At 46.9% G+C, this 23,440-nt stretch overlaps 4 protein-coding genes across 8 annotated transcripts; 1 reads left to right on the top strand and 3 right to left on the bottom strand.

The window, feature by feature from the left end:
* Positions 1-5,680: 5,680 nt before the first annotated feature.
* LOC9270841 (cytochrome P450 714C3) lies at positions 5,681-11,560 on the bottom strand. The gene is made up of 6 exons (XM_015761601.3): positions 11,283-11,560; positions 8,554-11,146; positions 7,407-7,633; positions 7,064-7,311; positions 6,406-6,766; positions 5,681-6,287 (listed from the first exon to the last, which is right to left on the bottom strand). Exons 2-6 carry the CDS (start codon positions 8,828-8,830, stop codon positions 5,859-5,861), a joined length of 1,542 nt encoding a protein of 513 aa, XP_015617087.1. The 5' UTR covers positions 8,831-11,146; positions 11,283-11,560; the 3' UTR covers positions 5,681-5,858.
* Positions 9,593-11,090, bottom strand: LOC107275252 (uncharacterized). Its single transcript, XM_066305398.1, has 2 exons — positions 9,800-11,090; positions 9,593-9,702 (listed from the first exon to the last, which is right to left on the bottom strand). The coding sequence occupies exons 1-2, from the start codon at positions 11,088-11,090 to the stop codon at positions 9,593-9,595; spliced, it is 1,401 nt and encodes a 466-aa protein (XP_066161495.1).
* A 1,349-nt stretch (positions 11,561-12,909) lies between the features above and the next one.
* LOC4349621 (uncharacterized) lies at positions 12,910-16,444 on the bottom strand. 4 transcript variants are annotated; one of them, XM_066305734.1, is made up of 8 exons: positions 16,178-16,444; positions 15,946-16,085; positions 15,292-15,547; positions 14,603-15,065; positions 14,164-14,506; positions 13,846-13,944; positions 13,652-13,772; positions 12,910-13,445 (listed from the first exon to the last, which is right to left on the bottom strand). In XM_066305734.1, the coding sequence occupies exons 4-8, from the start codon at positions 14,662-14,664 to the stop codon at positions 13,225-13,227; spliced, it is 846 nt and encodes a 281-aa protein (XP_066161831.1). In that variant the 5' UTR covers positions 14,665-15,065; positions 15,292-15,547; positions 15,946-16,085; positions 16,178-16,444; the 3' UTR covers positions 12,910-13,224. The 4 variants fall into 4 exon arrangements, with proteins under 4 accessions (XP_066161831.1, XP_066161832.1, XP_066161830.1 ...); XM_066305735.1 differs by having other exon boundaries at positions 15,292-15,534; XM_066305733.1 differs by lacking the exon at positions 15,946-16,085.
* A 3,245-nt stretch (positions 16,445-19,689) lies between these two features.
* Positions 19,690-22,915, top strand: LOC4349620 (uncharacterized). 2 transcript variants are annotated; one of them, XM_026021595.2, is made up of 6 exons: positions 19,690-19,865; positions 20,473-20,635; positions 20,742-20,867; positions 21,056-21,250; positions 21,505-21,672; positions 22,122-22,915. In XM_026021595.2, exons 1-6 carry the CDS (start codon positions 19,831-19,833, stop codon positions 22,494-22,496), a joined length of 1,062 nt encoding a protein of 353 aa, XP_025877380.1. In that variant the 5' UTR covers positions 19,690-19,830; the 3' UTR covers positions 22,497-22,915. The 2 variants fall into 2 exon arrangements, with proteins under 2 accessions (XP_025877380.1, XP_025877379.2); XM_026021594.2 differs by having other exon boundaries at positions 20,453-20,635.
* The last annotated feature ends 525 nt before the right edge of the window (positions 22,916-23,440 follow it).

Genomic DNA, 23,440 nt, shown 5'->3' with positions numbered 1-23,440 from the left:
ATGGAGGCCGCGGCAACTCGCGTGGGCCTCAAGTGCTGGATGCGTTGGCAACCGTGAGGTGCATGGTTTTTGCACGGCACAGATACAGAGGAGCAAATCACATGCATAAGGATTTGCACGCATGCATGGTAGCCATCAGGGCATGTATTTTTTGGCTTGGAGGCAAACATGGGGACGGCATGCAGTCGGATGCATTGATCTGCGGTAATTGTATTTCCTTTTCTCATGAGCACAAGCAGATAGAGTCAACGTGGATTAAAACTATGTAGGGTCAGGCTGTGGGCAAGGATGTTCGAGCCGGACTGGACTCCATGAAAGGTGTCTGTTTAGGACACGGTTGTGGACCGAAGGGGCTCAGACGATAGCGCAACAGACGACAAGACTACATGGTGAAGAGGTGCTGACGCGGTTAAGTGGGAAGCTCGAGGAGAAGAGGAAGACAGGAAATCAAGGGTGCGTGTGCAAAAGTATTATTGGCAGTACAGGATATATCTAGGATCTGCGAGAATTGTATGATGGGGATATATGGAATCTGCGTCACTGAAGAGGAAGAGCGAACGCTGTGGTAGTAATTTCTTCGGGTGATTCAAGGCAACAGTGAATTTTCTCAGATTATCAGGAATTCAGTCTACGGATGCGGGAAAGCGTGGATATTGGATTTATTAGCTTGTTTCATAAGACGACAAGGGAGAAAGGGTAGATGAAGTTGAACATGTTCTTCAGGGAGTCTATGATGTGACAGTTAGGAAGAATTCAATTCGCTTGGCAAGACGACTGTGATGATATGAGAGAAGGTAGAGCACTGTTGCAGGTGGAGTCAAGAGAAAGAAGTTGCAGGGATAGCGGTGTCTCTTGTTTACAGTGAGCCTGGTGGAGGCTTGTCGGGGCAGCTCGGCGTGAGCGGCAAAAAAGGATCAACTCAAGTCCTAGTACACGGAAGTTCGAGCAAGGAACAAATTCAGATTGGCGTAGCATATTCGCCAAGGTGGAGTTTGTTAGAGTTTGTGTCGAATATGTGTACGTAGTCGGTTACAGTTTAGGACTTGGAGTTGTACTAGGTGTAAGACTAGAGTATGAGTCGGACTCTGTCCTAGGATCTCTCATAAATAAAGGGGTGTGCCTGTTATAACCGCATGGCGACTTAGCATAGCGAGAGGGAGCGGCTGCCGGCGGCGACCGGCCGTGAGTCGTTGTAACTCTGATACGCTGTATATGCTGGATCGGGGAGGAGCTGTCACACCCCGAAGTTCTCCTCCCAAGCCTAAAATTTAATTTATAAGAGACCCTAAGAAAATACCGGTGCAAAGCAAGAGTAAACCCTTTTAAATCAATGCAAATAATAATTGGAGTGGGCATGTGGAATTTTTCTTGAGTTCTACATGTCGAAATTCACTAACAGGATTTTTAGTGGAATTTTCAGAGCCCTATAAATAATTTTAACCAATTAAAATTGAGCAAGCAATTTTTTTTAATTCCAGGGAAAATCTTTTTTTTCCTTTTTCTTTTTCTTTTTCCCTCCCTTTTTCGAATGGGCCGCTGGCCCATTCTCTCCTTTCCTCCCCCTCCTCCCTGCTGGGCCGGCCGCAGGCCGAGGCCCAGCCAGGCCGCCCCGCCGCCCTCCTCTCCCGGGGTCGCCGACAGGTGGGGCCCACCTGTCGGGTCCTCCCCCAACCTCTCGCCGCGCCGCCGCGCCCGCAACCGTCCCCGCGCCCACGTCTCCGCCTCCTCCGGGCCACGTCGGCCACGCCCGCGCGTGCGCCGCGTTCCCCGCGCCCACTCCCCTCTCTCTCCCGCCCGCGCCCGCGCCCGAGATGGCCGGGATTCGATTTTCGAATCCCGCCTCTCTCTCCTCCCCCACTCCCCCACGTCGGCCGGCGATTCCCGCCTCTCCCGGCCACGTCCGGCCCCCTCTCTCCCTATTTAAGCTCCTCCGTCGCCCCCTCTCGCTTTTTCCCCATTTCGCCGAACTCTCCCGAGCCTCCCATCGCTCCCGCACCGTGCAACCACCCGCCGCCGCCGTTCCCGCTACTCCGGCCGCCGCTAGCCGCCGCTAGGCTCGCCGCCGCACCGCGCCATCGCCGCCGTCGGGTTCGCGTGGCCGAGATCCACCCCGTCCACCCCTCCTTCGTCGAGGTCCGCCGCCGGAGCGCCATTCCCTTCGTGCGACGGTGAGGGTTGCCATGTCCGCCGCCTTCGGCCGGCATTCCCGTCTCCTATGGCCCCTCTCTTCCTCTCTAATCTCTTTCTTTTCGTTCTTTAGGTCGTCCCAGTCGCCGTCCGCCGCGTGTCGATCTCCCTCCGTCGCTCCTCGTCGCCGGTCGCCGCCGTCCCCTCCGGTGAGGACTCCATCCCCTTTCCTTTCCTTCCCCGATTCCCTGTGCGTCGCCGCCGCCCGCGCTCGCCGTCGCCTTCGGTCGTTGCCGCCGTCTGCTGCCGCCGCTTTCGCGTCACTTTTGCGCCGTCGCCTCCGCCGCCGGATGCCGTCGCCAGCAACGCGTTCGCGCGCGCGTGCCATCGCCGCTAGCCCTGGCCGGCCGGTCGGCTTTGATGCCGAGCCGAGCCCGGCGGCCGCCTCTATCGCCGCCCGTCCGATCGGCCCGAGGGCGATCTGGGCCGTCGGTCCCGTGGACCGGCGGTGGACCACCTGCGTGGTCCCGGTCCACGGTGAACCGCCCCCCCTGAGCCGCTGACCAGTGGGCCCTGCTTGCCGGCGCCGCCCCCCTCCGTGCTGACGTCAGCTCTGGAAAATATTGCGCAATAAATTATTTAAGGATTTTTGTTATAGTAATAAACACAGTGAATCTTCTAAAATTCATAACTAATTCATCCGAGCTCCGTTAAAGCCCATTCAAGTCTCAGTAAATCAAGAAAAATGTGTAGAATCTATTAAAAATGGTTTTGTTCCCTGTTTCAGTAGTCTTATAGCCTGTTTGCAATGTTTGCCTTGTATGTCGCTAGATTCCGGTTCCTCCGACGCTCCGGTGTACTTCGAAATAGTCGCCGAGGTTCCTCCAGCAGCAGAGCAAGGCAAGTCATGCTTGTCACTTGAACATGTTGATCCTATATTGCAAATGCTCTATTGTTTTCCTTCAAATACTGCATCGTTTTATAATGTTACTAAGGGGTGTTTACCTATTGTCATAGCTATGCTATTGTTGTACCATGTCCCTTTGTCAGCTTGGGGTTATAACATGACTAGAGATTGGACTAGGGATTGCTTAGCCATGCTTAGTTCAACTAGTGCACAATGGGGAAAATCTTATTAATGTTTAGACTGTTGGTATTGTTGGGTTAGTGCCACCGCTTTGGTGTTGGTTAATTAAAATAAATCACATGGTGGGCTGTGGGTGCATGGTTTTGCTGGTCGCACCCATGGCAGTTAAGGACCGGTTCGCGGGATGCCCTGGAAGAACTTATCGTACTTACCACAAGCCAGCGTGGGCAACGGCTGGGCTTGTAGCGTAGCTTTCCTCTAACCGACGCATCCAGGCAAGGGTGGGCGTGATGGAGTTTGGATGGGCCCTGCGACGGCCTATGCGGCTTCCGGATTCACCTAGGCACGAGAGGGGACTGCCCGCTGCCTTGCGAGGAGTGGGGGTGAAACCTGAGGTGTGGTGTGCTTGGTTAGAGGGGGTTATGCGAATGGTCCTGTCACGGCTTCTTTCCGGTATGTCGTGGTGGCATGTCGGCGCACGGAAACGTGTCATGGGGCTGTGTCTTGTGGGTACAGTTGTACACCTCTGATCAGAGTAAAACTATTCGAATAGCCGTGCCCGCGGTTATGGGCGGTCAACCAGATTCACCGTGATTAGTCTCACCCTAGTGTAATCTTTTGAATTTGGATAGTTTAGGTGGATGGTTGGGCCTGTTGCAACGTGGGATAGCGTTGGACAGTGGATAGTTAATACTAATTAATTATTACAACTGTTTAATCTTTCAACTTCTGTTTATAAATGCTAGCTTTATGCAAATGAACCACTTTAGCTCTTCTTTGATGATTCCCTGCATCATACCTCTATTCCGGTATGACTTGCTGAGTACAGTGGGTAGTACTCAGTCTTGCTCTATTTTTCCCAACCCCAGAGTACGAGTATGTGTCAGATGAAGGTTTCTCCGAGGAGTAGGCTTCGTCCGTGCCGTCGAGGATGCCTGTGGAGTGGTGTTCCCGCTGCAGTTCTAGTCAAGGCTTAGCTCCTGTTGTCTTTCTTTCTTTCCGCTGCATTTATGTAAGACTTTTATGATGTTTGTAAGACGTGGATCTGAATGTCAACATTGTCGTTTGTGTACCCCGGCCGGTCCTGGACGGGGATTTTAATGCACATTCTGCTTGGAATTCTATTCGGGAATTTCTGGGCGTGACAGGAGCGCCCGTAATCAGTGCCTCGGAGATGTAGGCCTCGGCTGAACTCCGTTATCAAATATCGTGCCTCGGTGTCGTCATCGTGTTTGGATCTCCTATGACGTTTCTTCCGCATTTAGTTATCGATGTCGATTTCGGGGCTGGTTTTATAACAGCGTGGGCGCAGAGGTAGGGAGTCCGCCACCGCCGGCGCCGGCGCCAGTGTCAGCCGCGCCGGCGTCCATCCTCCGTCGCCGGCATCGTCGTTGTCCACCGCTTGCGCCTGCGCCCATGTCAGCCGCAGCGCCGTCCGTTCGCCGTCGCCGCCATCCCATGTCAGCCACGGCGTTGTCCGTTCGCTGTCGCTGCCATTGTCATCCTCCACCGCCCGCGCAGCGCGTCCTCCGGCTGGAGCACGCCGCCGCATTCCGCCTCGCCCCACCATTCACAAGGGGCTTCTCCCCCACCCCTTCCCCGCCGCCGCAGCCGCCCCATTCCGCAGCCGCAGCCGCTGCCGCTGCTAGCACTCGCGGCCGCACTCGCCCCGCTGCTAGCCTTCCTCCGTGCCCACGCCACGCCGTGGACGACGACGACGATGACGATGGACGACGACGATGGACGCCGACGAGGATGGACGATGCCGGCGACGGACGGACGCCGGCGCGGGCGGTGGCGGACTGACGACGGCGGCGTCGGGCGGAGAAGACGACGGCGCTTCGGATGGAAGAGACGGAGTGGCACGGAACCACCGCTGGCGCCGGCACCAGTGTCAGCCGCGCCAGCGTCCGTCCTCCGTCGCCGGCATCGTCGTCGTCCACCGCTCGCGCCTGCGCCCATGTCAGCCGTGGCGCCATCCGTTCGCCGTCGCCGCCATCCCATGTCAGCCACGGCGTTGTCCGTTCGCCGTCGCCGCCATCATCATCCTCCACCGCCCGCGCAGCGCGTCCTCCGGCTGGAGCACGCCGCCGCATTCCGCCTCACCCCACCATCCACACGGGGCTTCTCCCCCACCCCCTTCCCCGCCGCCGTAGCCGCCCCATTCCGCAGCCGCTGCCGCTGCTAGCACTCGCGGCCGCACTCGCCCCTCTGCTAGCCTCCCTCCGCGCCCACGCCACGCCGTGGACGACGACGACGACGACGATGGACGATGCCGGCGACGGACGGACGCCGGCGCAGGCGGTGGCGGACTGACGACGGCGGCGCCGGGCGGAGAAGACGACGGCGCTTCGGATGGAAGAGACGGAGTGTCACGGAACGAAGGAAATTCGTGCTCCGATGGCGTATTCTGAAAGTAGCACGAATTAGGTGGCATATTCTGAAAGTAGTGCGAATTCGATGGCATATACTGAAAATTCTCCCATTATAAAACCCTTAATTGGGTTCAACGAGCTTAGAGAGTGCTTAACAACTTCATCTCAAAACAGGAGCTTAATTAACAAGCATTGCTGTCTGTGGCCATGGCCATACACCCAGAATAGGGGAGCTGAGATGAATCGATTGGGTCAGTAACAGAGCTAACTCATGGCAGCTTTGTCACCATGAGTGGCAAGCCGAACCCGGGTTCAATGGTCAGCCTGAACGCCGGCGAGTGACGGTACCTCGGCGACGGCGAGAAGGCGAACTTTGTCAGCAGCCTGGCCAGCACCACCTTCAGCTCCGCCATTGCCAGGTTCTGCCCGATGCACGTCCTGGGCCCGTGCCCGAACGGCACATACATGTGCGCCGCCCTGCACGCCGCCGCCACGCCGTTCGCGAACCGGTCCGGCCGGAACTCGTCGGCGTCGGCGCCCCAGGCTTCCTTGTCCAGGTGCAGCATCAGCCTGGGCACCTGCACGATGGTGCCGCGAGGCACCTCGATGCTGCCGAGCTTCACGTCCGTCAGGGCCTCCCGCATCATCACCGACGCCGGCGGGTACAGCCGAAGCGTCTCCTGGATCACCATCGTCACCTGCATCATTTCGACATCGTCGTCATTTGTCATCAGCAAGCATCCATTGTAAATTTCTACATTTTCTGTCAAGTTGTTACAGGATGAAACAATGCAGTTTAAGATGTTAATTTCTCACAATCTTTAACCGGCGAAGGGCGTCGACGTCCAATGTCGACCTTCCCCGGCAAACCTCCATTGCCTCAGCCCGGGCGCGTTCCTGCCATTCCGGGTGCGTGGCGAGTAGCATCAGGCACCAGATGGCGGTGACCGCCGTGCTCTCGTGGCCTCCGAAGTAGATGGTCTTACAGTTTCCGACGATGAAGTCCTCGGCCTCTGCAGCGCTGCGACCATCCTGCGCACCATCAATGATGGCGTTGACAAGACTGTTGTGTGAGTCTTGGTAGTGGTGTTGTTCCTTTGCGACATCCAGGATCAGTAACCGGACTTGTTCATCCAGCATCTGTATTTCTTGGCTGCTCTTGGTTGGCAGGTATTTCCTGCAACAGAAATATAGCATGAACCATCTTAATTAGCATACCTGATCACTTATAGCTGTGATTGTGACAGGCAAGTCTAGTTTATGCCATGCTTGAATTATCATACTTTAAACATGTGCTGTTTAAAAACAGTTTACGGCGAGGTTCTCTAGCTATTTGTCTCTACTGAATGACAAGACTTGTTACCTACTAATCTCAAATTAATAAGGAGTATACAAAAGACTCTTTCTTGGTTATTAATATCATGATACACACGTGAAGGTTCTCATTTTATTGCCACTAATTTCATTGACTTACCACAGTGCAGACAGACCAACAAACGAATCTTGCCGAGCAATTGCTTTTTGGAGCTGCCTAAGCTTGCAAAATATTTCTTCTCCTTTTGTGAAGCTACTCCCAAAGCAAGCCCTGGCAATTACATCTGCTGACAAGTTCCGCAAGTAATCATCGACAACTATTTCCCTACACCCTCCCTCATCGTCAATCATATCCTCCCATGCTTCTAACACTGGAACGGTTGCATCCTCAATTAGCTGTATCATACCCTGCATGCATATATAAATAACAACTGCAATCACGCGTGATACGAGATCTAGTTTTCAGTCCATGAAAACTACAAGCAATCACAATTTAATGGTACCTTAATCTTATCCATGAAGAACTCTGGTGCAATTATCTTCCTCTGATAGGCCCATTCATCACCATTCTCTGTAAATAAACCTCCTCCAAAGAGGGCCTTGCGAGATTTCTTTAGATAATTAGGCTTACCAAGCTCTGATGGTGTCCACCGGCCTATATCCTTCACCATATCTGGGTGAGAAACTTGTAGTATCTCCATAGCTCCTGTTGAGTATAGGAACACTGGGCCTGGTCAAAATACACATGTAAATTAACTTCATTAAGAAGAACTCAACATGGACATTCCCTCAAATTTGACATGAATATAGGGAAAATGAGATAAAAAGCATAGTCTATTCTAAGATTGAAATCAATTGTCAAACTTACATTTTTCAGAGCAAAGGAAATGATAAATATGATTGTTATTGTATTAGAATTCTCACTACCAAAGTAGGTCAGATCCTGCTTAATCTACAAGTAGTTGGGAAATGTTTAGTTATCCAACACAAAACTCGAGATAACATATAAAATGGGTGTATGAAAATTTTAATTGATGGTCAACTACTGAGTCCTTTATATGACTGTCAAGAGTTGAATGGCTATTATATTAAGCTGTAAAAAGGCCCCACAGTCTAAATAAACTATTCATCAATAATTATGATCCTGACAAACTTGTTTAATAATTCTCAGTACTAGCATCTGAGCTTGTTTAGAATCTGAAACAGAAACTTCGTAGGATGGTAAATAGCAACCAAACTGGACAAAATAAAATTACAAAACAAACGATTAGATATATATTTAAAAATGTGTGATGGCACCATTTCTCTGAAAAGTGTCTGATCTGTTTATATAATTTGATATCCTACTAAAAGTTGAAAAACAGTAAAAAGAGGAGAGATTAAAAAAGTTATGATTGCTCTCCAATTCCCTACTAAATGATCAATTCAGGCTTATAAACTAGATTTTAATAGCAGGGATACTTCGGGGTCCTGCTTCTCCATGGTAATTCATTAATTCACTTCAACAGTTGTAGGTGATTAATTTTCTCCAAGACATGCCATTAATAAACATCAGGATCCTATCATCAATCTGATCTACTCATGAGTCATGAACATATGAGTGCAAGAGCCAATCATGGACAAAGTCACAAAACACTAGCATATACATACCATAAGTTTCCCGCCAAAGGAGGAAGTGTGGGAAGAGGGTGGAGATGAAGTTGTTGGTGCCTTGCTTCTGTGAAAGTTTGAGTTCTTGTCGGATTCTTTTGATCTCCTTGGTGTTGCCATAGAGAAAAGTAGGCTTGGGACCCCTTATGCCTTGCCTCCTCAACTTCTTCCTTATCTTCACAGCCCTCAGCCATAGGATGTTGCACAAGTAGAACAGAGCTAAGCTAAGAAGTATGACAAGAACAACAATGAGTGCAAGCAATTTCTCCATGAGCATAGGGAACCAGAGAAGCAAATTATTTCTGTCAAATCTTCAGTACATTAGGTCTTTCGTGCACTAGCTTTATATATTTGTTTAACACCTCAAGCATGTGAATTCTTTTGTTTGACCTTTTCTTCAACAACTGATTGTTTTGTAGGTTGCTTTCACATCTTGGGATCAATTTACAATCAGTTAGACCTTCCAGTTCATGACGATGTGAATTCAACAGACTAAATTACTGCAAGAAAATCATTTTGATCCCCCTGTTTTACCTGATGACAATCTAAAACCAGCCTTAAGTTCTGTGCTAGCATACTGCATTATGCACAACCTACTTTAGCTACCAGAAGCATTTCATGAGAGAAACAATATACCAAGAATTAACATACAGAAAAAATTTGTGAGGCACAAACCAATGAAGCCTAGACGCGAGCTTCAAACAATAGGAGACGAATTACTTCTCAACTGGACACTGGGTAGAATTCTGAAAAGCACTGAATGCAAATGGAGTCTTCTCTTCCATGGTGATTTTTAAATGAGGCAACAACAGAAGGAATCAAGGAAGCATAGGATATCCAATGGCACATATATGTTAAACAAATAGCAAGTATCAATACACACTTTTCTTGACTGAGCAAAGTAGCAGAAGAAACTAGGCATGTGAATTCTTTTACAACACTCCGACCGGTCACTGCAGCAACTACAACATTTGAAAATTTTAAAATAAAACTATTCTAAAGAAACAATCACGCACCACCATATATAGTCATTTTGTTATCAGATGTACCGCCGGAACATTCTAGAACATAGACCACCAACTCTTTTTGGTACCCACATGTACTTCAGTGGCACTTGGGGATCTACAGTACAGTTGCCTTCTACCACTCCTAGCAGGATTTGTAAAGCATAAAACTAGAGCGAAACCGATAAGGCTTACGACTGGAGCAGCAGCAATAAAAAGCCATCCACTGCGCCTGCGTGCACTGCTTGGTTGCTCATCAACACGAACATTGTGTTCACTTGTATTAGTCTCTTCGATAGCACCAACAGCCATCTGACGAGTTACCTGGACCTCTTGTTCATCAGAATTTTCTTCCACAACCTGAATGTCTCTTACATTGGTTGTGGCTTGCTTGGACCTTTCATACTCTGCATCATCTGTAGGAAGCTCATATCGGCAGACAGGACATGTATTTCTAGAACTAAACCATGGCAAGATGCACGATGAATGATAAAGATGCATGCATGGTAGCTGTTTTGCTCTAGCTCTGGTAGGAATTGGATCTTTGCAGACCGGACAGATCACATCATCATTTATCTGATGACTTGTGGAGATAATCACAGAGGGGAGATTTTCAATAAAGGATGTAGCAGCTGGTGGAGCTCCTCTTCTGGAACTGTTGTCCTCAGCAAATTGCTCAAGGAGCATCTCGAACTGCCTTGCATCAACATAATCATCTGGATTCCCGACAAAAGTTGTCCTCATTTCTGGCCCTTCCATGTCCTCTAGCAAGTTTGTCACGTTTGCTCTTTGACGTACAGCCACGCTCCAATTCCATACACCATCTTCAGATTCGTCCTCACTCAATCCACTTAGCTGAATATCATGTGATTGCTGCTGGTGCTGGGTCATGGTGTTTATTGTTTCATCAAAACCAGACTCTTCCACATCTTCCTGGTCATCTGAATCCCACTGATCCAGCCTAGCATTCATGGGATCAATATCGGTATCTGTGTTCATGTAACTTCCATTGTCAAGTTGAATGGAAATCCTCCTCCTTGCCGATACACTATGTTCCTCTATGGAGGTGTCTGAATCCGCACCATAGTCACCAAAACTGATGGTTGATTCAATTTCACCAAACACAGAATCAACATAATTAAGGCCGTCGCTCTCGTCATCTGAAGCATGCCATCTTTGAGAGTGGCTTGGTGTCGCATTGTACGACGCATGTTGCGGCAGGACTGACGAAGAATCAATATCCGTTTCACGACCTTGTCTTCTTGCTAAGTCGATCAGCTGAGAGAACTCCTGCGAGAATGCGTCCTCCAGGGAATCAATACTTGCAGTCCTGGATCTCTGCCTTCTCCGTCTTGTGTGATGAGAAGTGCTGGTTATTTCATCTCTTTCGACATCGTTAAGTACTGTGGCCTTGCAGTCCCTGCATATGGCTAAAGCTTCAAAGGTATCAGTCACCTGAGCATCCAAAGTAAACGGCCTTGTGCAAACTAGGCACTGCACATCTGGTTGGCCGGCAAATTGATGGTCAGACATGGATATCCCGACACTGAAGTTGGTCAGCAGTGCACCATTGGATTGGATGTGATAGCCTGGAGGGAAAATTTGTAGTTAGCGGAAGTTCTGCAGTGAAGTTGTATCAAAGTGATTGTGCTGCATATGCTCAACAAGATGAACAGAAATTAGAGATTGCAGAGAAGAAGTGGTGAGAAACAGCGGAACCTCCACCTTGTCAAGCGTTGCTGCAGCAGAGTAGAGGAAGCATCCCCCTCAGGATCCCTTAAAATCAAGAGAAATGGGATACTAGTCGGGGATGGCAGTAGATTTGGGGGCGGCCTAAACTAGGGCTCGTGGTCGTTGGCAGGAGAGGAGGGAACCAACTGCAGTCTGCAGCGATCGATTGATGAAGGTGACGCCAATCGAATCAGTGGAGCAACGCCAAATACGGGAAGCAATGGAATTTTGAGATTTTGGGGATTGGATTATTATTGGTATTGGCCGGAGGTGGGGAAAAATATGAGGAGGGAGACGAAGACGAGCGGAAAGCCAAAGCCAAACCACCTGCGTCTGCCCGCCAGGTACGGCCCACCAGTCAGTGCCACTGGTGAATTATTCTTTTGATAAATTATTTTGCCGCTAAACTGCTTCCATATAATGGTAAACAAACAAGTCGTTAGTAGTATCTGGTTTCAAAAAGATAAAAAAAAAACAGTTATCTGATAAGCCAACATGTACGTGGTTGCAAACTTGCAATATAATGGTAGTTCACTAGCTAGTAGACTTAGGTCCCGTTTAGTTTCCAAAAGTTTTTCTCAAAAACATCACATCAAAACTTTGGACACATGCATGAAGTATTAAATATAGATTAAAAAAACTAATTGCACAGTTATAGAGGAAATCGCGAGATGAATCTTTTGAGCCTAATTAGTGCATGATTAGTCATAAGTGCTACAGTAACCCACATGTGCTAATGACGGATTAATTAGGCTCAAAAGATTCGCCTCGCGGTTTCCAGGCGAGTTATGAAATTAGTTTTTTCATTCATGTCCAAAAACCTCTTCCGACATCCAGTCAAACATCCGATGTGACACTTAAAAATTTTCATTTCGTGAACTAAACAGGCGCTTAAAAATCACATGCATGCAAACATGAATAACAAGGGCCACATCCAAACACATACATAAGTAAGCAAGGAAAAATACCTACGCACTATTCGCTAAAGAAAACAACATACAAAATTACATATCTTTCTCTCCAGGTCATTTATATATGAACACTCTCCCCCGCCTCCTCTTTTTTTTAAAAAAAAAAACTAACGACGTCATATAAAGAAATCAATAGTTAGTATATTTTAATTTTTAAATTTTTTCCAATTATTTTTATTTATAAACAAATAAATAATTTAAGTTCCATATTATATATATTTTACTATACAAAATCAAAATAGATTTCTTTGCATAGACTATTGTTCTTTGCATACAAACCAAATAAGAATAAGACATTATAAAATAAAATCAATTGATGATATGCATTATGTCGTATTAAGTCAGCATACATTATAAAAGAACCCATAGAGAGCTTTTAACATGTCTTAAAAGTTAGAAAGCAATTTCGCTTATCTCAATGTATTCATGTTTTTCATCAATTAGATCTATTTTTAGAAGAAAACTTACTTAAAAGTTAGAAAAACAATCAAATAATTTTTCTTTTTTAAAAAAGGAAACATCTCAACATTGGTTCTCACTTGAACTTTTCAAAAAAAAAAGTAAAATAAAAATAAGGTCCCTTCCACCTCCTCCTCCCTTTCACATGCACACAACACTGCCTCCCCCTCCCTATCTTTTAAGCTTATGTATACCTGATTTAATTTCTCCCTCCTTATCCATTCATGAATCCATTCAAAACTCAGAAACGTCTTATAATGTGAAACGGTGGAAGTCCCAAAGACTAAACAAAAGATGAAGGTGACAGATACAGCTGTTCTGAAAACACCATGGGGAGTTCTAGTTTCACAGAAAAATGAGGAAAAGAAGAAGGCAACCCGATGAGTTCATCACTATATATTTTCCTATATATATACACTATCTATTAGTTTTCTCTTCACTCAAACCACTCTTGTATCTGTCAATTTTTAAGTCTTAACTCTCATCTGGATCTGCAGGTAGTAGTGTCATGCAGCTGCTTGGAACAGTTTCTCTTGCTCGCTGGGTCTTCCAAAAGCTTTTCTTAGGAACCTTTCCACAACAGAGACGAATTCTTCGGGTCGTTCCTCCTGTGGCAAGTGCCCAGAGTTCTTGATCACCTCAAATCCTGCACCAGGAATCGCACGTGCTACGCGCTCGGTATTCCAACGAGGAACAAGGCGATCAGTGTCTCCACTCACCACTAGCACTGCAATGGTAAACACACACACAACCCATTCAGAAAGTAACATCATTTATCAGCCACATGCAAGATAATTCCAACCATTTGTCCAAAATAATGATAGTTCACTGGTAAACCTGAATGCAAATTCAAACATGGATAACAAATAGTTTTTTTTTTTTGCTTATTTGTATATCATTGAAGGATCCCAAAAGTAGAGTGTATATGAAAACCTGGGCACGAGATCTCAGAAAGCCTTTCTGAGACAGGCACTTTCGATGATGATATAGAATCCATGATCATGGATATAGTGTACTCCAAAAGAGCCATCTCCCAACCTCTGGATCTTAATGGCTGAAGAAAAGACAGTTTTCAGTTTTGGCATTAGGACCCGATAGTTGCAGAATTTTCAGAAATAGATAATCACCTTAGTGTAACCTTGAATGACATGATCTGTCACTTTGCTTGGGTCGTACCATGCATTACGGACAGCCAATATACCAAATTTATCCATGACCAATCTTACCTATGTCACCATAGTCCAATCAAGAAAAGAATTCAACCTGACTATTTTCAATGCATAAAGAAATGCTTGTGAACTGGAAAAGTCTGCTATCTAGTGAGGCAGTGAGAGTCGATAAGCTAATTGGATTTTAGCTACTTTTGTTGACACATTTACTAAAGTATCCATTGAAGAGGATATTAACTAAAGCACTAGAGATTAAAAAAAAAAAAAAAACCTTACCAGCCTCACGCCAACTGATGATCGAAGAACAGCAACAACAGCTTTACAATATAAAGATCGAACAATACTACCTATTGCCCTAATCATGTTCATAAGAAACCCTGCAATCCACAAGCATAGCTCGAGGAATTTTCCCCAAATCCTATTGAGTGGATTTGTAGGCAAATTTGAACCATTAGAATCCTTCTTATTCTGCCATTCTTGTTCACCTACACCATACTCCTTCACACCTTTCCTCCTGAAAACTGGCACAAAAATGGCTGGTGCAACCAGCACAAGTGCAGCTACCCTTTCTGGTGCCTCAAAGTATGCCTCCACTGCCACAAGGCAACCAGCTGAGTGCCTGAATCCAAACCATCACACACATGTAATTCATCAGACAAAAAGTAATGCACACAGATTGAACTATAGAATAACACATGTTGTGTTACATCCGTACCCGACAAGGACGGCCTTCTTGGCACCGAGTTGGTCAATGAATGCCAAAGTGGCGATGACCATGGAGTAGGGGTTAATAGGCTTGGTGTCATCACCAGACCAGATGGTTCAGGATGTCAGACCAAAGGCAGGCCGATCAAAGGCAAGAACCTTGGCACCGGCAATGCGGGCTAGAGGGCGCATGATGTGGGTCCAAGAGAAGACCGACGAGCCAAACCCATGTAATAGCACTATGGGCAAACCAATTTGGTTTTGGTCAGCGTTTGTGATGGCAGAGTCTGCAGATTGGTCACTGGAATCCTCATGGGTGCAAACCTTGTGGTGGACCCTTATGCCATTGATCTCGTAGAAGCTGCTGTCCGGGTCGGCAAGGGCATCCGGGTCTAGGAGGTCATCCTGGTCAATGCCGGCCACACTCCGGTGGCGGCGGCGTGGTGGCATCTGGGCGATGTCTGGAACTGAACCTGCATTAGTCATAGGATTTAGTAGTGCCAAAGCTGTGCTGCTAGTTTTGGGAACATTTAAGCTTTTGGTGCTAGTTTCACCACCCAGATGAAAAATAGAGGGCAATAATGAGCCATTCGAAATCGCACGTTCTACTTGCAGAGAGCACATCAACTTCAAAATATCCCATTTTAAGAACCTCCTATCCAAATGCTGTAAGTCTTTCACGACAGAGAAGATAGTTACCTGGGAACTCGGCAGAGGCAAAGGCTGGGGGAGGACCATTGGGACGGCAGGGGCGGAGGCTGCGGGAGAAGGCGGCAGAATGTCGAGGGTGTGGAGCCGAGGGTGGAGATTGGAGATAGCATGGGAGAGGCACCTTTTGAGGCATCTGAATTGACCTGATAAACTGCAGAGCAGCAAACTCACATTTTCTGGACTGAACAATTGTGTGGGGTCCCAACGGAAGAAGCAAACCGAAAAATCAATCTGCATCCACACACTGCAAATTTGTATCGTCATCAAACAAAACAGTGCTCCAAATAACTATCAATCTATATTAGATGAATGCACACTACCATGCTCAGCAATCATTGGGCAACAAAATATCAAGTTTTAATCTCCCTAAAAAAAATCCAATCTTGAAGCAAGTAAAACATCTATGAGTTAAAAGCATGTGAACAATGCGAGCACAGAGGAAATAAAAAAGATGATATCAAAATAGAAAAGGTTGGTTATAGTAAGCTTAAGAGCATGTATAAGATCTGAGACAACTATAGTCTCTCGTGCATTATAGACGGTACCAAAAGACAGTTACTACAGCAGTTTGCCATATAAACCATCAAATGAAATAAATGAGAATTAGACTCATAGCTTTGGAAAATTATGTGTTAGTAGTACCAGATTGTAGAAATTGGCAGTAGAGCCTGGTCCCCTCTATGTGGAAATGGTAGCTACAGTGATGGGGTCTGACCATTTGGGCAAATTCCACATAATACTATAGCGATTGGCATGAAGTATGAACCACCTACTACCATAATCTTTATGAACACATACACAGTTATGAACAGCAACTATTAGTTGGGAATGAGTTGAATCGAGTGCAGAGGAGATTAGTGGCAGGAGTAAGTACCTTGCAGTCAGCAGTGGGGTTGCATCCACCGGAAGAGCAACGGCTGCGAGGCCATGGTGGGTTGCTCCTAGTCCTAGGCTAGCCGATGGAAGTCAGAGCAAAACCACAGTATTGCAGAGGGAGGGATAGCATGGGGAGCCTTCTGTCGGAGCTGGCTACCGTCGAGGCCGACGGCGACGGCGGCGGCGGCGGCGGCGGATTGGGAGCAAATCAACAATGTGGCAGCAGCAGAAGCAAACGCCAAACAAATCACAGCAAGGAGACTGCGGTGGACTGGTGGGTGGGCACGTTGCAGATAATGAGACAAAGACATCCACCAAGTGGGCCGTATTTTCACAAAAGCCCATCCAATGCCTGGAAAAGGAAAAAGTACACCGAAGGTCCCTCAACTTATCATCGGGATACAAAACCGTGCTCGAACCGCAAAACCATATATATATATATATATATATATATATATATATATATATATATATATATATATATATATATATATATATATATATATAGAGGATCCCTTAAATATATAAAACCGGTCACAATAGGTCTCTCGGCGGTTTCGATCCCGGTTTTATCCTACGTGTCTAATGAGTCAGCGTGGGACCCACGTGGCCCCACATGTCAGCCTGTCCAGTCAGCCTCTATTTCTTTCCCCTCTTCTCTCCCTTCCCCTTCTCTCTCTCGCTCTTCTCTCTGGGGGCTCTGGGCAGGCCAGCGCCGCCGGCCGACGGGTGGGGAGGAGATCGACGGTGCGAGGTGGGAGAGGAGGTCCGGCGGCCGGCGACGTGGCGGCGGAGACGACGCGGGAGCAGGGGAACAAGGCGGCAGCGGCGGCGAGATGTCCACGGTGAGGTACTGGAGGCGGAGCTCCGTCGGGGCGGGGAGCGGGTCCACGGCGGCGGACGGCAGGCACGGGATCGCGTCGCGGCCCCACGCTGGCGCCAGCACCGGCGTCGCCCGCCCGCGCGCGATCTCCTCCACCGCCGTCATGAACTGCAATGCGCCGAGGGCCGATGCGGCGGCGGCGACGCCACCGATGGCTGTCGTCGGGCGGTCCGGGAGAGGCGACAGAGGAAGGAGAGATCGAGGATGACGGCGCCGTATCGGCGGGCGTGGCGCAGCAGTCAGTGTGCTACCACGGCGACAAGCAGTGGATGGTGTAGGTGTCGTGGGGGTTCGCGGTGGTGGTGACGCGCACGTTCCTCAACTGGTACCGCTGCGCCGACTACACGGCGTATGCCTTCAACACGTGGCCCGTGGCATGCCAGCCATGCCAGACGCCGCAGGTGTACTACATGCAGCAGTCCCGCCTCGACCGCCGCCGCAACACCACCGTCACTGTGTACGAGCGCCGCCGCGTCGTGCCTGCCAAGTGCGGCTGGCGCATCCGTGACCCTGCCGCTCTGCTCGACCGCGTCATCGTCCTCAAGAAGCCCGACCCCGACCTCTAGAAAAGGGTAATCAAACACACACCGTAGTTAAAAGGCTGAATTGATTTGTACGTACAACAAAAAAAACCTTGATTTTTTGTAATATTGCTCTTAAACCGGCGCGCGTGCAGTCTCCAAGGAGGAATTGCTGTAGGGTGATGTCGTCACCCAAGCAAGGGAAGGACCGGAAGATAACCATCGATGTTGGCGTCTGCAGGGCGGGAGGTCAAAGTGAGTGTGTGAGCCGGGAGGCCGCCGGGCGTCGGCCGGACGCGCTGACGCGGGACGGAGAGGGCGCGGCCGCGCGGGCACCGGTGTGGCGTGTGAAGGCAGCGGGAGGCGTGCGCCGCCGCCGCCGCCTGCACACCCGCGTCGTTCCTGTCTCACTACCGCCTTCTCGGGCCCATATTCGGCCATCGAGGAGCTTCGCCGGGCCGCTGCCGGGGTCTCCGTCCTCGACCTCGCCCGCGCGGCGACGCCCTCCCCTTCTCCCATGTCGCCGCCGACGCCGACGCCAACGCCCTTCCTTCTCCCCTCCCCCGTCGCGGCCCCCGCCGCTGCCAGCCGTCGCCGTGGACGCGCTACCCCCGCCTCGCCGCGGCGCTGTGGAGGCGCTACCGCCGCAGCTGCCGACGCGCCGACGCGCTACCGCCTGGGTGTGTGACTGTGTGTAGAAGAGAGGAGGAAGGGGGAGGCTGACGTGGATTGACTGACATGTGGGGCCTACGTGGGGCCCACGCTGACTCAGCCGCCACATCGGACAAAACCAGGGTTAAAACCACCGAGAGACCTAAAACGAACGGTTTTGTTAGGTTTTGTTAGTAGAGGGACGCCCGGTATCTGGTTTTGCGATTGGGGGACGATTTTGTATCTCGATGACAAGTTGAGGGACCTTGCGTGTACTTTTTCCGCCTGGAAAACAATACTAGTTATGGGCCAGATCTGTCGGCCCGGTCCACGTTATTGGGTTCGGTACGTGGAGTGGAGCCCCACCTCCAGCTCCTGATTCCTGTCATCGCTGTTGCCAGCTTTTAAAGCAAACCAGCAGATTACCAGACAGAGGGAGGAGGGCATTTCTTCTCTCTTGGTATTTATTTTTCCCTTTTTTATGTTTATGCATCTGCACCCACTAGTTCCTCGCATATTGCATTACCATCATTGTAGATATTTCATATATTTGATTACAACTATGTATTACTCCTCTGTCCTAAAATATACTCCGTCCGTCCTAAAAGAAAAACCAACCTAGGAGATGTGACCCCTCCTAGCACAACGAATCTAGATATAGGTCCAGATTCGTCGTACTAGGAGGAATCTCCTCCTAGATTGGCTGTTTTTGAACGGAAAGAGTACTGTTTTTAGCCTTTAGAATTTATTTCAAAATATAATAGCTTATGTACCAATATTCTCTTACTAATCAATCATAACCCTCTACCATTCCATTTCTTTACCTACCTATACTTCTTATCCAATCACAACCTTATTTTTAGAACTCATGCTATTTATTTATATAATAAAAGGTTTTAAAACAGAGTGCAGGAGCTATAGGTACATCTCCCTTCGGAATAAGAAGTCATTTTTTAACATGATAACCAGCCCTTTAACATATATGGGAAATATTAGAACAGTCAAAAGCCATTTGATTTTGGCTTGGTAATCGTCTAGCTAATTTTGGCAAACTATCCGCCAGCCTATTCATTCTCTGGAGATCCATTAAATTTGAATGTCTCTTCCCTACAAAATGTTACTCTATGTACCTTTGACAAAGCGGGTCTCAAGGACCGAGTCCTGGATCGATTATGTAGGGGCTATTCAGATTGATGATATTTTCAATCATACTATTTTTTTTAAAGTTATCTAAAATGTGTCTTCATTTAGTTTTTTTTGCTAAACTTTAATAAATACATAAGAAATCCTGTCAAAATTTTGGTAATATTGTCAAAATTTAGTAAGGTTTATTTTGGCTACAATTTAAACAACTCCGTAGTCTTCTTTTTGAATTGTTACCTAATTTGGTAAATAATTCAATTTATCCAGAGGCGAGGGTTTCATATGCAAAAGCAGCGATGACTGACAGTTTGCAGGGGGAAAGGTGGCGAGGCATCAGAGTTGGGTTGGTTGCTCTCCTCCTCTCTTCTCTTTGTGGTCGGTCGGTCGGTCTCCTCCCACCACCCGCCGCCGCCGCCATGGCCTACCGCCGGAAGCAGGGCCCCATCGCCGCCGATGATCGCCGGAGCTCCTACCCCCAGTCGCCGCAGGCATGCACCCCCCCCCCCCCGTCTCTCACTCTTCAGCTTGCTTGTAGTACTGCAGTATAGGCTATAGCCCAGTCTTCAATCCCTGTTGATCGGATCAAATTAGATTTTTTTTTTGGTCGCTGATCTTAATTTATTTGAGGACAAGCTTGTCTAGTAAAGAACACTGATTTCCCCTAAACCAGTATAGTAATCCTCCTATGTTTAACTGCAGATTACTATTATTTCATTCTGGGGAAAAAATAACCGCAAGATTACTTGTTTTGTTGTGAGATAATTAGAATCAATTTCTTAAGCCTATCAATCAGATCATCACAGTTCCTTAAGAAACCACCATATGATTCTGATTCGACCACCTTCGGCTACTCTCTGGCTGGTTGATCATTTTGGTCCTTAATGTACAAACTCCTTAAATCATCCCATCTGTTTATCACCTACAGATAAACAAAACATTTTGTTCCAAAAGGATAAAAGAAATCACTACCTGATGTTGGTCTCTAATGATCACTTTGCACCGTCCTTTCAGATGTCTGTGTGTGTCTCACAAGTCACAAATGATGTATCCTAAGCATGTCAATTTCTCTGAATAGGGCTCTTCTTCATCGTACAGTTACACATCAATCAAAAGTATGAACGAGCCCAAGCTTGGGCTATGGGAAACTTTGGCAAGAAAAGCCAAGGGAATTCTTGATGAGGATGGCGTGGCACATAAGTCTGACGAGTACACAAAAGAGAAGACCCCTCGCAAGTTTGATTCATCCACTGGAGCTCAGGTGAGGTGGCAAGTATTATAAAAACAAAGCAGAATAATTAGGATATCTTGATGTTCCAAGTTGCATTTATGTTCACATTGTTCTCAAAATTTGTGATATTTATCAGGAATCTCAATCTCGCTGGTCATTCGAAAACCACAGCAAGACAGGGGATACTGGATCCCGGACAAGGTCGGAAGCTCTTGCTGCTTCTGTCAACCAACTTGGTGGAAGAATCAGAGATGCCTTGGAAGTAATGTCCTATTTTTAGCTCAATTCAGCTCTTTATATTTAGCATAACTAATGGCACAACCCATCTGATTGCTTTCTTAACTCTACATCTCTCTTTGCTGTTGTTCTGGATTTTCTGGGATTTCCATTTGCTCTCGTTTAGTATCGCATTGGTTTCAATAACCTCTTGTTCTCTTCTTTCTTTAACAGGAAGGACTCACAATTGTGGACAATAAGACATCCAATATCATTGAGGAGACAAAGAAGATACAAATTAGAAGGAAGCAAGCCAATTCGAATTCTTATGTGCCGAACCTAGCATTTGATACATTAAGACCTCCTAATCTTTCAAATGATCAAGCTGAAACTGCAGCCCAGGAAACCCAATTAAAAGCTTCTCGCGATGTAAGGTGCCACATACTGGGTCTAGTAGTGGAAGTTTAAAGTACAGAAACTAGGACCTTTTTAATATGGCAAAACCTTTGCTATGCTTGTACTTAAAAAGTATTAATACTTATTTTCCTTTTGCTATGTTCTTGGTTATCAGTTTTTATGGTTAATATGGCTTGAAATAAGACGTCTTATTTTTCTTCCCATGTATTTAGACAAACATTTTCAGATTAGTGATGCCTTTCTCGTATCCCCCCAAAATGTTTCAGGTTGCTAATGCAATGGCTGCTAAAGCAAAACTTGTGCTCCGTGAACTAAAAACAGTAAAAGCTGATCTAGCTTTTGCGAAGCAGCGATGTGCTCAGCTAGAAGAGGAGAACAAGTTCTTGCGAGAAGCAAAGCAGAAAGGGAGCAAAACTGAAGAGGATGATGACCTGGTATGTTAATGTTTTCCAAGCAAGTAACCCTGGAATTATTTTATTCTCATGATAAAGTTATCAGAACTACTTTCTTCTTGATGGTAAATTTGTGATGACTCATCCTAAAACTCTGGCTATGATCATTGAAAAGTTTGAAATTTCTTCTTTCCCTTGCATTTCTGGACAATTTTGAAAAAGATATGCAAATTTTGTAGTACGTTGCACAATGTGGTCGGTTGATATGAAAGCCTGATGTATTGCTGATGAAAATTTGAACCACTATATCATGTCAGATAAACTATTAAGCATTGGTACTTTAAGCTGATTATTAACTTCACACTTAGAAGAGGTTCATTGCTTGTGTACAACAGATTTTAGTTATTTTTTTCTTATCACTGTTCAGTAATGAGTAAAACATGTCTTATACATATTTAAAATATGTGCCTGAAGAACATGCTACTGAACAGATTCGTGTGCAACTGGAGACCTTATTGGCCGAGAAATCAAGACTGGCGCAGGAAAACTCCATGTACGCACGCGAAAATCGTTTCTTGCGTGAGATAGTAGATTTTCATCAATTCACCACCCACGATGTTGCCCCCTTGGATGATGGTGACATGGAAGACAGTATACCAGGAGAAGATAGCAATCACACTTACTCAGAAGATATGTTTCCTGTAGTTGAGGCTTATTTAGATCGTGAAGAACTATCTCCTGTCCCCTCAAGGCCTGAATCTCCAATCCTCAGCTCATGTGAGTCATCATCCCCCAAATCCAGCAATTCTAAAAGCAGTGCTGCCAATTTACCAAGCAATGTCTCAGCCAAATGCATTGGTACCTGACACAGATTGACGCATGTTATTTGTTGTCCTCTCTGGGTCTGGAATTGGTTTGATTGTGACTGCTGTGCATATTGTTTTTGTCCATTCTTTATCCACATTGGTTTGCAAATGTAATTTAATTATAGGTTTCTGGTTTTGTGTATGGTTTGGGTTCTGTCTAGGTTTGGTGAAATTGACCGGTGTGAATACATAGATAAAGTTTACAATTCTCAGTATAGGGTTTGAGTTCCATGTTGGGTTGGTAAAACAACTGACTGGTGTGAATAGACGAAATGAGAAAAAAAAATCAAGAGTGAGTTTACCACTTGTATATTGAGATTGGTGCATGACTAAATGAAATACAGTTTTGTCACTTCACATTGTACATGACTCTAGACCCTTTGAATTGAATCTATTGTTCCATTCTGGTGTTCGATTTACTGTTGGTTATCATATCAATTTGCATGATCCATTATTCTGTTTACAAGTAAATACGATTGCTACTGTCATTGCTTATGGCTTCAGCCAACATTTCCAAATGTAAGTATTGGGCCAAAAACGAGTGAGTAAAGGCAACATTTACACCTATATGTGCAGAAGCCCATCCTGATAAGCAGGAGTGCATTTGTTACCAGACAGAGCTGTTGATAAATTATTTGCCGACATTCAGCACATCCAGGGGATTGATCGATCGAGATGAGACCACTGTAGAGTATATATGCTTGCATTTGTTAGGTGAGGTCCGTGAGGAATATCAGATCCGTTGCGAGATCAAACCACTGTACTCTGTAGAATACTTTCCGTTGGTTTTCCTTCAGACTTTCAGTACGCCATGCTAACTAAACCAGCTAGGCTTGCCAAGAAGAACATAGTCACCTGCTTGATTCCAGCTTCACTACGTACACAAAAGTCAAAAGGATTTGCCAGTTTGTGTTAGCAAGTTCCTTCGCAATGTCGGCCATCAA

The sequence above is a fragment of the Oryza sativa genome, chromosome 11 (assembly GCF_034140825.1).
Source record: "Oryza sativa Japonica Group chromosome 11, ASM3414082v1".
NCBI classification, from domain to species: domain Eukaryota; kingdom Viridiplantae; phylum Streptophyta; class Magnoliopsida; order Poales; family Poaceae; genus Oryza; species Oryza sativa.
This window is presented reverse-complemented; position numbering and strand designations above follow the sequence as displayed.